The sequence below is a fragment of the Tachyglossus aculeatus genome, chromosome 3 (genome assembly GCF_015852505.1).
Source record: "Tachyglossus aculeatus isolate mTacAcu1 chromosome 3, mTacAcu1.pri, whole genome shotgun sequence".
Classification (NCBI taxonomy): domain Eukaryota; kingdom Metazoa; phylum Chordata; class Mammalia; order Monotremata; family Tachyglossidae; genus Tachyglossus; species Tachyglossus aculeatus.
Window position 1 is genome coordinate 25129527 of NC_052068.1, and position 16535 is coordinate 25146061.

General features: G+C 36.3%; 1 protein-coding gene across 1 annotated transcript in view; it reads right to left on the reverse strand.

Annotated features, from left to right (window-relative positions):
- Positions 1-10035, reverse strand: part of HELLS (helicase, lymphoid specific) — a 65896-nt gene extending 55861 nt beyond the window's left edge. The window contains exon 1 of the mRNA XM_038743678.1: positions 9960-10035. Coding sequence (XP_038599606.1) covers positions 9960-9990 — 31 coding nt within the window. The 5' untranslated portion in view covers positions 9991-10035. The remainder of the gene's footprint in view (positions 1-9959) is intronic.
- Between the last annotated feature and the right edge of the window lie 6500 nt (positions 10036-16535).

Below are 16535 nucleotides of genomic sequence, written 5' to 3' on the forward strand. Positions count from 1 at the left end.
TGTAACCTCCCCAGTGCTTTGCACATAGTAAACGCTTAATAAATGCCATCATTACTATTATTATTAACATCTAGAGACGGTCCCTACCCAACAGCGGGCTCACAGGCTAGAATAGGGAGACAGACAACAAAACAAAACGTACTAACAAAATAAAATAAATAGAATAAATATGTACAAGTAAAATAAATAGAGTGATAAATCTGTACAAATATAGATACAGGTGCTGTGAGGAGGGGAAGGAGGTAAGGCGGGGGGATGAGGAGGAGAGGAAGGAGTGCTTTGCACATAGTAAGCGCTTAATACATGCTACTATTATTATACATAGTATGAGCTTAATAAATGCTATTATTCATTCATTCATATTTATTGAGCGCTACTGTATGCAGAGCACCGTACTAAGCGCTTGGGAAGTTCAAGTTGGCAACATCTAGAGATGGTCCCTACTCAACAGCAGGCTCACACTCTAGAAGGGCGGGACAGACAACAAAACAAAACATTAACAAAATAAAATAAATAGAATAAATATGTACAAGTAAAATAGCGCAACATGTACAAACATTCATTCATTCAATCGTATTTACTGAGCGCTTACTGTGTGCAGAGCAGCGTACTAAGTGCTTGGGAAGTACAAGTTGGCAACATTTAGAGACGGTCCCTACCCAACAGTGGGCTCACAGTCTAGAAGGGGGAAACAGAGAACAAAACCAAACATACTAACAAAATAAAATAAATAGAATAAATATGTACAAGTAAAATAGAGTAATAAATATGTACATACATATGTACATATATACAGGTGCTGTGGGGAGGGGAAGGAGGTAAGGGGGGTTGAGGAGGAGAGGAAGGAATGCTTTGCACATAGTAAGCGCTTAATAAATGCTATTACTCTATTTATTTATTTAATTAATTTGTACCTATTTATTCTATTTATTTTGTTACTGTTTTGTTTTGTTCTGTCTCCCCCTTCTAGACTGTGAGCCCACTGTTGGGTAGGGATCGTCACTATATGTTGCCAACTTGTCCTTCCCAAGCGCTTAGTACAGTGCTCTGCACAGTAAGCGCTCAATAAATACGATTGAATGAATTAATTAATATCATTATTGTTATTATTATTACACATGGTAAGCGCTTAGTAAATACCATTATTATTATTATTGCAGAATGTGAGGCTGTTGTTGGGTCGGGACCGGCTCTACTGGTTGACCCCCTTCCTCCTCTTCCCCTCCCCACAGCACCTGTAGATATGTTTGCATATATTTATTACTCTATTTATTTTATTAGTACATATTTATTCTGTTTATTTTGTTAATATGTCTTGTTGTACGTCTCCCCCTTCTAGACTGTGAGCCCGCTGGTGGGTTGGGACCGTGTCTAGATGTTGCCAACTTGGACTTCCCAAGTGCTCAGTACAATGCTCTGCACACAGTAAGCGCTCAATAAATACGAATGAATGAATGAATAATAGCATTTATTAAGCATGTACTATGTGCAAAGCACTCCTTCCTCTCCTCCTCATCCTGAGGATCTGTCCTCTCCCAAGCGCTCAGTACAGTGCTCTGCACACAGTAAGCGCTCAATACGAATGAATGAATAGTATTTAAGTGCATACTATGTGCAATAATAATAGGATTTATTAAGCGCTAACTATGTGTAACAATAATAATAGTATTTATTCAGCGCATACTATGTGCAAAGCACTCCTTCCTCTCCTCCTCATCCTGAGGATTTGTCCTCTCCCAAGCGCTCAGTACATTGCTCTGCACACCGTAAGCGCTCAATACGAATGAATGAGTGAATGAATAATAGCATTTATTAAATACTTACTATGTGCAAAGCACTCTTTCCTCTCCTCCTCATCCTGAGGATCTGTCCTCTCCCAAGCGCTCAGAACAGTGCTCTGCCCACAGTAAGCGCTCAAATATGAATGAATGAATGAATAATAGCATTTATGAAGCGCATACTATGTGCAAAGCACTCCTTCCTCTCCTCCTCATCCTGAGGATCTGTCCTCTCCCAAGCACTCAGTACAGTGCTCTGCACACAGTAAGCGCTCAATAAATACGAATGAATGAGTGAATGAATAATAGCATTTATTAAACGCTTACTATGTGCAAAGCACTCCTTCCTCTCCTCCTCATTCGGAGGATCTGTCCTCTCCCAAGCGCTCAGAACAGTGCTCTGCACACAGTAAGCACTCAATAAATACAAATGAATCAATAAATAATAGCATTTATTAAGCACGTACTATGTACAAAGCACTCCCTCTCCTCATCCTGAGGATCCATCCTCTCCCAAGCGCTCAGTACAGTGCTCTGCACACAGTAAGCGCTCAATAAATATGAATGAATGAATAGCATTTATTATGCACATACTATTTGTAATAATAATAATAGCATTTATTAAGCGCTTACTACGTGTAACAATAATAATAGTAGCATTTATTAAGTGCTTACTATGTGCAAAGCACTCCTTCCTCTCCTCATCCTGAGGATCTGTCCTCTCCCAAGCGCTCAGTACAGTGCTCTGCACACAGTAAGCGCTCAATAAATACGAATGAATTAATGAATAAAAGCATTTATTAAGCGCTTAGTATGTGCAAAGCACTCCTTCCTCTCCTCCTCATCCTGAGGACCCGTCCTCTCCCAAGCGCTCAGTATAGTGCTCTGCACACAGTAAGTGCTCAATAAACATGAATGAATGAATGAATAAAAATAGCATTTATGAAGCACGCACTACGTGCAAAGCACTCCTTCCTCTCCTCCTCATTCTGAGGATCTGTCCTCTCCCAAGCGCTCAGTACATTGCTCTGCACACCATAAGCGCTAAATACGAATGAATGAGTGAATGAATAATAGCATTTATGAAGCGCGTACTATGTGCAAAGCACTCCTTCCTCTCCTCCTCATCCTGAGGACCCGTCCTCTCCCAAGCGCTCAGTACAGTGCTCTGCACACAGTAAGCGCTCAATAAATACGAATGAATGGGTGAATGAATAACAGCATTTATGAAGCGCGCACTATGTGCAAAGCACTCCTTCCTCTCCTCCTCATCCTGAGGATCTGTCCTCTCCCAAGCTCTCAGACCAGTGCTCTGCACACGGTAAGCGCTCAATAAATACGAATGAATGAATGAATAATAGCATTTATTTAGTGCGTACTATGTGCAAAGCACTCCTTCCTCTCCTCCTCATCCTGAGGATCTGTCCTCTCCCAAGCGCTCAGTACAGTGCTCTGCACACGGTAAGCGCTCAATAAATATGAATGAATGAATGAATCATAGCATTTATGAAGCGCTTACTATGTGCAAAGCAGTCCTTCCTCTCCTTCCTCCTCATCCTGAGGATCCGTCCTCTCCCAAGCGCTTAGTACAGTGCTCTGCACACAGTAAGCGCTCAATACGAATGAATGAGTGAATAATAGCATTTAAGAAGCGCGTACTATGTGCAAAGCACTCCTTCCTCTCCTCCTCATCCTGAGGATCTGTCCTCTCCCAAGCTCTCAGACCAGTGCTCTGCACACGGTAAGCGCTCAATAAATACGAATGAATGAATGAATAATAGCATTTATTTAGTGCGTACTATGTGCAAAGCACTCCTTCCTCTCCTCCTCATCCTGAGGATCTGTCCTCTCCCAAGCGCTCAGTACAGTGCTCTGCACACGGTAAGCGCTCAATAAATATGAATGAATGAATGAATCATACCATTTATGAAGCGCTTACTATGTGCAAAGCAGTCCTTCCTCTCCTTCCTCCTCATCCTGAGGATCCGTCCTCTCCCAAGCGCTTAGTACAGTGCTCTGCACACAGTAAGCGCTCAATACGAATGAATGAGTGAATAATAGCATTTAAGAAGCGCGTACTATGTGCAAAGCACTCCTTCCTCTCCTCCTCATCCTGAGGATCTGTCCTCTCCCAAGCGCTCAGTACAGTGCTCTGCACACAGTAAGCACTCAATACAAATGAATGAATAATAGCATTTATTAAGCGCGTACTCTGTAATTATAATAGCATGTATTTAGCTTTTACTATATGTAATAATAATAGCATTTATTAAGCACTTACTATATGTAATAATAATAGCATTTATTAAGCGCTTACTATGTGCAAAGCACTCCTTTCTCTCCTCCTCATCCTGAGGATCTGTCCTCTCCCAAGCGCTCAGCACAGTGCTCTGCACACAGTAAGCGCTCAATAAATACGAATGAATAATAGCATTTATGAAGCGCGTACTCTGTGTAATAATAATCCTCCTCCTCTCCCAAGCGCTCAGTACAGTGCTCTGCACACAGTAAGCGCTCAATACGAATGAATAGATAATAGCATTTATGAAGCGCATACTATGTGCAAAGCACTCCTTCCTCTCCTCCTCATCCTGAGGATCTGTCCTCTCCCAAGCGCTCAGCACAGTGCTCTGCACACAGTAAGCGCTCAATAAATACGAATGAATAATACCATTTATGAAGCGCGTACTATGTGCAAAGCACTCCTTCCTCTCTATTCATCCTGAGGATCTGTCCTCTCCCAAGCGCTCAAAACAGTGCTCTGCACACAGTAAGCGCTCAATAAATACGAATGAATGAATGAATAATGGCATTTATGAAGCACGTACTATGTGCAAAGCACTCCTTCCTCTCCTCATCCTGAGGATCTGTCCTCTCCCAAGCACTCAGTACAGTGCCCTGCACACAGTAAGCACTCAATATGAATGAATGAATGAGTAATAGCATTTATGAAGCGCGTATTCTGTGGAAAGCACTCCTTCCTCTCCTCCTCATCCTGAGGATCCGTCCTCTCCCAAGCGCTCAGTACAGTGCTCTGCACGCAGTAAGGTCTCAGTAAATAAGAATGAATGAATGAATAATAGCATTTATTAAGCGCGTACTCTGTGTAATAATAATAGTATTTATTAAGCGCTCACTATGTATAATAATAGCATTTATTAAGCGCTTACTATGTGCAAAGCGCATTCATTCAATCCTTCCTCTCCTCCTCATCCTGAGGATCTGTCCTCTCCCAAGCGCTCAGAACAGTGCTCTGCACACGGTAAGCACTCAATAAATACGAATGAGTGAATGAATAACAGCATTTATGAAGCGCGCACTATGTGCAAAGCACTCCTCCTTCTCCTCCTCATCCTGAGGATCTGACCTCTCCCAAGTGCTCAGAACAGTGCTCTGCACACCGTAAGCACTCAATACGAATGAATGAATAATAGCATTTATTAAGCGTGTACTCTGTGTAATTATAATAATAGCATTTATTAAGCACTTATTATGTATAATAGCATGTATTAAGCGCTTACTATGTGCAAAAGCACACCTTCCTCTCCTCCTCATCCTGAGGATCGGTCCTCTCCCAAGCGCTCAGAACAGTGCTCTGCACACCGTAAGCGCTCAATACGAATGAATGAATGAATGAATAATAGCATTTATGAAGCGCGTACTCTGTGTAATTATAATAGCATGTATTAAGCGCTTACTATGTGTAATAATAATGATAGCATTTATTAAGCCCTTACTATATGTAATAATAGCCTTTATGAAGCGCTTACTATGTGCAAAGCACTCCTTCCTCTCCTCATCCTGAGGATCCGTCCTCACCCAAGCGCTCAGTACAGTGCTCTGCACACAGTAAGCGCTCAATAAATACGAATGAATGAATAGCATTTATGAGGCGCGCACTATGTGCAAATCACTCCTTCCTCTCCTCCTCATCCTGAGGACCCGTCCTCTCCCAAGCGCTCAGTACAGTGCTCTGCACACCGTAAGCGCTCAATAAATACGAATGAATGAATGAATGATAGCACTTATTAAGCGCGTACTATGTGTAATTATAATCGTAGCATTTATTAAGCGCTTATTATGTATAATAGCGTGTATTAAGCGCTTACTATGTGCAAAAGCACTCCTTCCTCTCCTCCTCATCCTGAGGATCCGTCCTCTCCCAAGCGCTCAGTACAGTGCCCTGCACACAGTAAGCGCTCAATACGAATAATAGCATTTATTAAGCGCGTACTCTGTGTAATTATAATAATAATAGCATGTATTAAGCGCTTACTACGTGTAATGATAATAGTATTTAGCACTCCTTCCTCTCCTCCTCATCCTGAGGATCCGTCCTCTCCCAAGCGCTCAGTACAGTGCTCTGCACACAGTAAGCGCTCAATAAATACGAATTAATGAATGAATAATAGCATTTATGAAGCGCTTACTATGTGTAATAATAATAATAGCATTTATGAAGCGCGTCCTCTGTGCAAAGCACTCCTTCCTCTCCTCCTCATCCTGAGGGATCCGTCCTCTCCCAAGCGCTCAGTACAGTGCCCTGCACACAGTAAGCGCTCAATAAATACGAATTAATGAATGAATAATAGCATTTATGAAGCGCTTACTATGTGTAATAATAATAATAGCATTTATGAAGCGCTTACTATGTGCAAAGCAGTCCTTCCTCTCCTTCCTCCTCATCCTGAGGGATCCGTCCTCTCCCAAGCGCTCAGTACAGTGCTCTGCACACAGTAAGCGCTCAATACGAATAATAGCATTTATTAAGCGCGTACTCTGTGTAATTATCATAATAATAATAGCATGTATTAAGCGCTTACTATGTGTAATGATAATAGTATTTAGCACTCCTTCCTCTCCTCCTCATCCTGAGGATCCGTCCTCTCCCAAGCACTCAGAACAGTGCTCTGCACACGGTAAGCGCTCAATACGAATGAATGAATAATAGCATTTATGAAGCGCGTACTCTGTGGAAAGCACTCCCTCCTCTCCTCCTCATCCTGAGGATCCGTCCTCTCCCAAGCGCTCAGAACAGTGCTCTGCACACAGTAAGCGCTCAATAAATACGAATGAATGAATGAATGATAGCACTTATTAAGCGCGTACTATGTGTAATTATAATCGTAGCATTTATTAAGCGCTTATTATGTATAATAGCGTGTATTAAGCGCTTACTATGTGCAAAAGCACTCCTTCCTCTCCTCCTCATCCTGAGGATCCGTCCTCTCCCAAGCGCTCAGTACAGTGCTCTGCACACGGTAAGCGCTCAATACGAATGAATAGCATTTATTAAGCGCGTTCTCTGTGTAATTATAATAATAATAGCATATATTAAGCGCTTACTATGTGTAATGATAATAGTATTTAGCACTCCTTCCTCTCCTCATCCTGAGGATCCGTCCTCTCCCAAGCGCTCAGCACAGTGCTCTGCACACAGTAGGTGCTCAATAAATACGAATGAATGAATGAATAATAGCATTTATGAAGCGCGTACTCTGTGAAAAGCAGTCCTCCCTCTCCTCCTCATCCTGAGGATCCGTCCTCTCCCAAGCGCTCAGAACAGTGCTCTGCACACAGTAAGCGCTCAATACGAATGAATGAATGAGTAATAGCATTTATTAAGCGCTTACTCTGTGTAATTATAATAATAATAATAGCATGTATTAAGCCCTTACTATGTGCAAAGCACTCCTTCCTCTCCTCCTCATCCTGAGGCTCTGTCCTCTCCCAAGCGCTCAGCACAGTGCTCTGCACACAGTAGGCGCTCAATAAATACGAATGAATGAATGAATAATAGCATTTATGAAGCACGTACTCTGTGAAAAGCAGTCCTCCCTCTCCTCCTCATCCTGAGGATCCGTCCTCTCCCAAGCGCTCAGAACAGTGCTCTGCACACAGTAAGCGCTCAATACGAATGAATGAATGAGTAATAGCATTTATTAAGCGCTTACTCTGTAATTATAATAATAATAATAGCATGTATTAAGCCCTTACTATGTGCAAAGCACTCCTTCCTCTCCTCCTCATCCTGAGGCTCTGTCCTCTCCCAAGTGCTCAGAACAGTGCTCTGCCCACGGTAAGCGCTCAATAAATACGAATGAATGAATGAATAATAGCATTTATGAAGCGCGTACTCTGTGAAAAGCAGTCCTCCCTCTCCTCCTCATCCTGAGGATCTGTCCTCTCCCAAGCGCTCAGAACAGTGCTCTGCACACAGTAAACGCTCAATACGAATGAATGAATGAGTAATAGCATTTATTAAGCGCTTACTCTGTGTAATTATAATAATAATAGCATGTATTAAGCCCTTACTATGTGCAAAGCACTCCTTCCTCTCCTCCTCATCCTGAGGCTCTGTCCTCTCCCAAGTGCTCAGCACAGTGCTCTGCCCACGGTAAGCGCTCAATAAATACGAATGAATGAATGAATAATAGCATTTATGAAGCGCGTACTCTGTGAAAAGCAGTCCTCCCTCTCCTCCTCATCCTGAGGATCCGTCCTCTCCCAAGCGCTCAGAACAGTGCTCTGCACACAGTAAGCGCTCAATACGAATGAATGAATGAGTAATAGCATTTATTAAGCGCTTACTCTGTGTAATTATAATAATAATAATAATAGCATGTATTAAGCCCTTACTATGTGCAAAGCACTCCTTCCTCTCCTCCTCATCCTGAGGCTCTGTCCTCTCCCAAGTGCTCAGCACAGTGCTCTGCCCACGGTAAGCGCTCAATAAATACGAATGAATGAATGAATAATAGCATTTATGAAGCGCGTACTCTGTGAAAAGCAGTCCTCCCTCTCCTCCTCATCCTGAGGATCCGTCCTCTCCCAAGCGCTCAGAACAGTGCTCTGCACACAGTAAGCGCTCAATACGAATGAATGAATGAGTAATAGCATTTATTAAGCGCTTACTCTGTGTAATTATAATAATAATAATAGCATGTATTAAGCCCTTACTATGTGCAAAGCACTCCTTCCTCTCCTCCTCATCCTGAGGCTCTGTCCTCTCCCAAGTGCTCAGCACAGTGCTCTGCCCACGGTAAGCGCTCAATAAATACGAATGAATGAATGAATAATAGCATTTATGAAGCGCGTACTCTGTGAAAAGCAGTCCTCCCTCTCCTCCTCATCCTGAGGATCCGTCCTCTCCCAAGCGCTCAGAACAGTGCTCTGCACACAGTAAGCGCTCAATACGAATGAATGAATGAGTAATAGCATTTATTAAGCGCTTACTCTGTGTAATTATAATAATAATAATAGCATGTATTAAGCCCTTACTATGTGCAAAGCACTCCTTCCTCTCCTCCTCATCCTGAGGCTCTGTCCTCTCCCAAGTGCTCAGAACAGTGCTCTGCCCACGGTAGGCGCTCAATAAATACGAATGAATGAATGAATAATAGCATTTATGAAGCGCGTACTCTGTGAAAAGCAGTCCTCCCTCTCCTCCTCATCCTGAGGATCTGTCCTCTCCCAAGCGCTCAGAACAGTGCTCTGCACACAGTAAACGCTCAATACGAATGAATGAATGAGTAATGGCATTTACTAAGCGCTTACTATGTGCAAACCACTCCTTCCTCTCCTCCTCATCCTGAGGATCTGTCCTCTCCCAAGCGCTCAGTACAGTGCCCTGCACACAGTAAGCACTCAATACGAATGAATGAATGAGTAATAGCATTTATGAAGCGCGTATTCTGTGGAAAGGATTCCTTCCTCTCCTCCTCATCCTGAGGATCCGTCCTCTCCCAAGCGCTCAGTACAGTGCTCTGCACGCAGTAAGCGCTCAGTAAATACGAATGAATGAATGAATAATAGCATTTATGAAGCGCGTACTCTGTGTAATAATAATAGCATTTGTTAAGCTCTCACTATGTATAATAATAGCATTTATTAAGCGCTTACTGTGTGCAAAGCGCATTCATTCAATCCTTCCTCTCCTCCTCATCCTGAGGACCCGTCCTCTCCCAAGCGCTCAGCACAGTGCTCTGCACGCGGTAAGCGCTCAATACGAATGAATGAATGAGTACTAGCATTCATGAAGCGCGTCCTCTGTGGAAAGCCCTCCTTCCTCTCCTCCTCATCCTGAGGACCCGTCCTCTCCCCAGCGCTCAGTACAGCGCTCTGCCCCCCCGGAGGCGCTCAGTACATAGGCCTAGGAGGCTGTAGGCGCCGCCCCCTCACCGTGGCCGGTCGTGAGGCGCTGGTCCGGCATCCTGAGGCGACGGGCCCGGCCGCCCTCTCCCGCCGTCGCTCTCAGCTGAGGGAGCCCCTCACGCCCTCCCAAACAGCGCGCCAATTTCCAGCCCGCCCCAAATCTCGCGAGATCTGGGGGGGGGGGGGCGGGCCCCACGCGGTTCCCTCAGGGAGAGCGCGCGCGCGCGCTTCGGTTTCGCGGGAAAAAAAAACCACCAACCCACCGCTGCACATCCTCTCGCGAGACTTCCGGGGGTGGGGGGGGGGATTCCCTCCTCCTCCCTCCCTCCCTCCCCCTCTTCTCTTCTGCGGCCTGTGGGGGCCGTGAGGCGAAGTTGGCTCTGAGGGCTCCTCTTCACTAATAATAATAATAATAAATTCATTCAGCCGTATTTATTGATTTATTTGATTTATTTATCTATTTATTTATTATGCTATTTATTCTATTTATTTATTTATTCTATTTATTTATTTATTCTATTTATTTATTCTATTTGTTTGTTTGTTCTATTTATTTATTTATTTTATTTGTACATATCTATTCTATTTATTTTATTTTGTTAGTATGTTTGGTCGCTAATACTAATAATAATAACAGTTATTCATTTATTCTATTTATTTATTTATTTCTTCTATTCATTTCTTCTATTTATTTCTTCTATTGATTTATTTATTTATTTATTTATTTATTTTATTTGTACATATCTATTCTATTTATTTTATTTTGTTAGTATGTTTGGTCGCTAATACTAATAATAATAACATGAAATTCATTCAGTCGTATTTATTGATTTATTTGATTTATTTATCTATTTATTTGTGCTATTTATTCATTTATTCTATTTATTTATTTATTTCTTCTATTCATTTCTTCTATTTATTTCTTCTATTGATTTGTTTATTTATTTATTTATGTATTTTATTTGTACATATCTATTCTATTTATTTTATTTTGTTAGTATGTTTGGTCGCTAATACTAATAATAATAACATGAAATTCATTCAGTCGTATTTATTGATTTATTTGATTTATTTATCTATTTATTTGTGCTATTTATTCATTTATTCTATTTATTTATTTATTTCTTCTATTCATTTCTTCTATTTATTTCTTCTATTGATTTGTTTATTTATTTATTTATTATTTTATTTGTACATATCTATTCTATTTATTTTATTTTGTTAGTATGTTTGGTCGCTAATACTAATAATAATAACATGAAATTCATTCAGTCGTATTTATTGATTTATTTGATTTATTTATCTATTTATTTGTGCTATTTATTCATTTATTCTATTTATTTATTTATTTCTTCTATTCATTTTTCTATTTATTTCTTCTATTGATTTGTTTATTTATTTATTTATTTATTTTATTTGTACATATCTATTCTATTTATTTTATTTTGTTAGTATGTGTGGTCGCTAATACTAATAATAATAACATGAAATTCATTCAGTCGTATTTATTGATTTATTTGATTTATTTATCTATTTATTTGTGCTAGTTATTCATTTATTCTATTTATTTATTTATTTCTTCTATTCATTTCTTCTATTTATTTCTTCTATTGATTTGTTTATTTATTTATTTATTTATTTTCTTTGTACATATCTATTCTATTTATTTTATTTTGTTAGTATGTGTGGTCGCTAATACTAATAATAATAACATGAAATTCATTCAGTCGTATTTATTGATTTATTTGATTTATTTATCTATTTATTTGTGCTATTTATTCATTTATTCTATTTATTTATTTATTTCTTCTATTCATTTCTTCTATTTATTTCTTCTATTGATTTGTTTATTTATTTATTTATTTATTTTCTTTGTACATATCTATTCTATTTATTTTATTTTGTTAGTATGTGTGGTCGCTAATACTAATAATAATAACATGAAATTCATTCAGTCGTATTTATTGATTTATTTGATTTATTTATCTATTTATTTGTGCTATTTATTCATTTATTCTATTTATTTATTTATTTCTTCTATTCATTTCTTCTATTTATTTCTTCTATTGATTTGTTTATTTATTTATTTATGTATTTTATTTGTACATATCTATTCTATTTATTTTATTTTGTTAGTATGTTTGGTCGCTAATACTAATAATAATAACATGAAATTCATTCAGTCGTATTTATTGATTTATTTGATTTATTTATCTATTTATTTGTGCTATTTATTCATTTATTCTATTTATTTATTTATTTCTTCTATTCATTTCTTCTATTTATTTCTTCTATTGATTTGTTTATTTATTTATTTATGTATTTTATTTGTACATATCTATTCTATTTATTTTATTTTGTTAGTATGTTTGGTCGCTAATACTAATAATAATAACATGAAATTCATTCAGTCGTATTTATTGATTTATTTGATTTATTTATCTATTTATTTGTGCTATTTATTCATTTATTCTATTTATTTATTTATTTCTTCTATTCATTTCTTCTATTTATTTCTTCTATTGATTTGTTTATTTATTTATTTATTTATTTTATTTGTACATATCTATTCTATTTATTTTATTTTGTTAGTATGTTTGGTCGCTAATACTAATAATAATAACATGAAATTCATTCAGTCGTATTTATTGATTTATTTGATTTATTTATCTATTTATTTGTGCTAGTTATTCATTTATTCTATTTATTTATTTATTTCTTCTATTCATTTCTTCTATTTATTTCTTCTATTGATTTGTTTATTTATTTATTTATGTATTTTATTTGTACATATCTATTCTATTTATTTTATTTTGTTAGTATGTTTGGTCGCTAATACTAATAATAATAACATGAAATTCATTCAGTCGTATTTATTGATTTATTTGATTTATTTATCTATTTATTTGTGCTATTTATTCATTTATTCTATTTATTTATTTATTTCTTCTATTCATTTCTTCTATTTATTTCTTCTATTGATTTGTTTATTTATTTATTTATGTATTTTATTTGTACATATCTATTCTATTTATTTTATTTTGTTAGTATGTTTGGTCGCTAATACTAATAATAATAACATGAAATTCATTCAGTCGTATTTATTGATTTATTTGATTTATTTATCTATTTATTTGTGCTATTTATTCATTTATTCTATTTATTTATTTATTTCTTCTATTCATTTCTTCTATTTATTTCTTCTATTGATTTGTTTATTTATTTATTTATGTATTTTATTTGTACATATCTATTCTATTTATTTTATTTTGTTAGTATGTTTGGTCGCTAATACTAATAATAATAACATGAAATTCATTCAGTCGTATTTATTGATTTATTTGATTTATTTATCTATTTATTTGTGCTATTTATTCATTTATTCTATTTATTTATTTATTTCTTCTATTCATTTCTTCTATTTATTTCTTCTATTGATTTATTTTATTTATTTATTTATTTTATTTGTACATATCTATTCTATTTATTTTATTTTGTTAGTATGTTTGGTCGCTAATACTAATAATAATAACATGAAATTCATTCAGTCGTATTTATTGATTTATTTGATTTATTTATCTATTTATTTGTGCTATTTATTCATTTATTCTATTTATTTATTTATTTCTTCTATTCATTTCTTCTATTTATTTCTTCTATTGATTTGTTTATTTATTTATTTATTTATTTTATTTGTACATATCTATTCTATTTATTTTATTTTGTTAGTATGTTTGGTCGCTAATAATAATAATAATAACATAAAATTCATTCAGTCGTATTTATTGATTTATTTGATTTATTTATCTATTTATCTATTTATGTATGCTATTTATTTATTTATTTATTCTATTTATTTATAGTATTTATTTATTTATTCTATTTATTTATTCATTTTACTTGTACATATCTATTCTATTTATTTTATTTTGTTAGTATCTTTGGTCACTAATAATAATAATAATAACAATAAATTCATTCATTCATATTTATTGATTTATTTGATTTATTTATCTATTTATTATTTATTTATTTATTCTATTTATTTATTCTATTTATTCATTTATTCTATTCATTTATTTATTCTATTTATTTATTCTATGTATTTTTTTATTTATTCTATTTATTTATTTATTCTATTTATTTATTTATTGTACTTGTACATATCTATTCTATTTATTTTATTTTGTTGGTATGTTTGGTCACTAATAATAATGATAATAACAATAAATTCATTCAGTCGTATTTATTGATTTATTTGATTTATTTATCTATTTATCTATTTATTCATTTATTCTATTTATTTATTCTATTTATTTATTTATTCTATTTATTTATTTATTCTATTTATTTATTTATTTATTCTATTTATTTATTTATTTATTCTATTTAGTTATTCTATTTATTTATTTATTCTATGTCTTTATTTTATTTATTTCTTTATTTTATTTCTTTATTTTATTTATTTCTTTATTTTACTTTTATACATATCTATTCCATTTATTTTATTTTGTTAGTATGTTTGGTCACTAATAATAGTAATAATAACAATAAATTCATTCAGTCGTATTTATTGATTTATTTGATTTATTTATTTATTTATGCTATTTATTTATTTATGCTATTTATTTACTTATTCTATTTATTTATTTTACTTGTACATATCTACTCTATTTTATTTTGTTAGTATGTTTGGTTTTGTTCTCTGTCTCCCCCTTTTAGACTGTGAGCCCACTGTTGGGTAGGGACTGTCCCTATATGTTGCCAATTTGGACTTCCCAAGCGCTTAGTACAGTGCTCTGAACACAGTAAGCGCTCAATAAATACGATGTTTTTATTGGGAAAAGCGCTTGGGAAGTACAAGTTGGCAACATATAGAGACGGTCCCTACCCAATAGTGGGCTCACAGTCTAAAAGGGGGAGAATTACTGTGTGCAGAGCACTTCATTCAATCGTATTTATTGAGCGTTTACTGGGTGCAGAGCACTTCATTCGTTCATTCAATCGTATTTATTGAGCACTTACTGTGTGCAGAGCACTTCAGTTGTATTGAGCACTTACTGTGTGCAGAGCACTTAATTCGTTCATTTAATCGTATTTGTTGAGCACTTACTGTGTAGAGCACTTCATTCAATCGTATTGAGCTCTTACTGGGTGCAGAGCACTTCATTCGTTCATTCAATCGTATTTATTGAGCGCTTACTGTGTGCAGAGCACTTCAGTCGTATTGAGTGCTTACTATATGCAGAGCACTTCATTCGTTCATTTAATCGTATTTGTTGAGTGCTTACTGTGTAGAGCACTTCATTCAATCGTATTGAGCGCTTACTGGGTGCAGAGCACTTCATTCAGTCATTCAATCGTACTTATTGAGCGCTTACTGTGTGCAGAGCACTTGTCATTCAATCGTATTTATTGAGCACTTACTGTGTGCAGAGCACTTCAATCGTATTGAACGCTTACTGTGTGCAGAGCACTTCATTCGTTCATTCAGTCGTATTTATTGAGCGCTTACTGTGTGCAGAGCATTTCAGTCATTCAGTCGTATTTATTAAGCACTTACTGTGTGCAGAGCAATTCAATCGTATTTATTGAACGCTTACTGTGTGCAGAGCACTTCATTCGTTCATTCAATCGTATTTATTGAGCACTTACTGTGTGCAGAGCACTTCATTCAATCGTATTGAGTGCTTACTGTGTGCAGAGCACTTCATTCGTTCATTCAATCGTATTGAGCACTTACTGTGTGCAGAACACCATTCATTCAGTCATATTTGTTGAGCACTTACTGTGTGCAGAGCATTTCATTCCTTCATTCAGTCGTATTTATTGAGCGCTTACTGTGTGCAGAGCACTTCATTCAATCGGATTGAGTGCTTACTGTGTACAGAGCACTTCAGTCATTCAATCGTATTTATTGAGAGCTTACTGTGTGCAGAGCCCTTCAATCGTATTTACTGAACGCTTACTGTGTGCAGAGCACTTCATTCATTCATTCAATCGTATTTAGTGAACGCTTACTGTGTGCAGAGCACTTCATTCGTTCATTCAGTCGTATTTATTGAGCGCTTACTGTGTGCAGAGCACTGCATTCAATCATATTGAGCAATTACTGTGTGCAGAGCACTTCATTCAATCGTGTTTATTGAGCTCTTACTGTGTGCAGAGCACTTCATTCGTTCATTCAATCGTATTTATTGAGCGCTTACTGTGTGCAGAGCACTTCATTCGTTCATTTACGAATTCACGGTCTTTTAGACTGTGAGCCCACTGTTGGGTAGGGACCGTCTCTATATGTTGCCAACTTGTACTTCCCAAGTGCTTAGTACAGTGCTCTGCACACAGTAAGCACTCAATAAATACGATTGATTGAGTCATTCATTCATTCATTTAATCGTATTTGTTGAGCACTTACTGTGTAGAGTACTTCATTCAATCGAATTGAGCACGTACTGTGTGCAGAGCACTTCATTCAGTCATTCAATCGTACTTATTGAGCGCTTACTGTGTGCAGAGACTTCAGTCGTATTCATCATCACCATCATCAATCATATTTATTGAGCGCTTACTATGTGCAGAGCACTGTACTAAGCACTTGGGAAG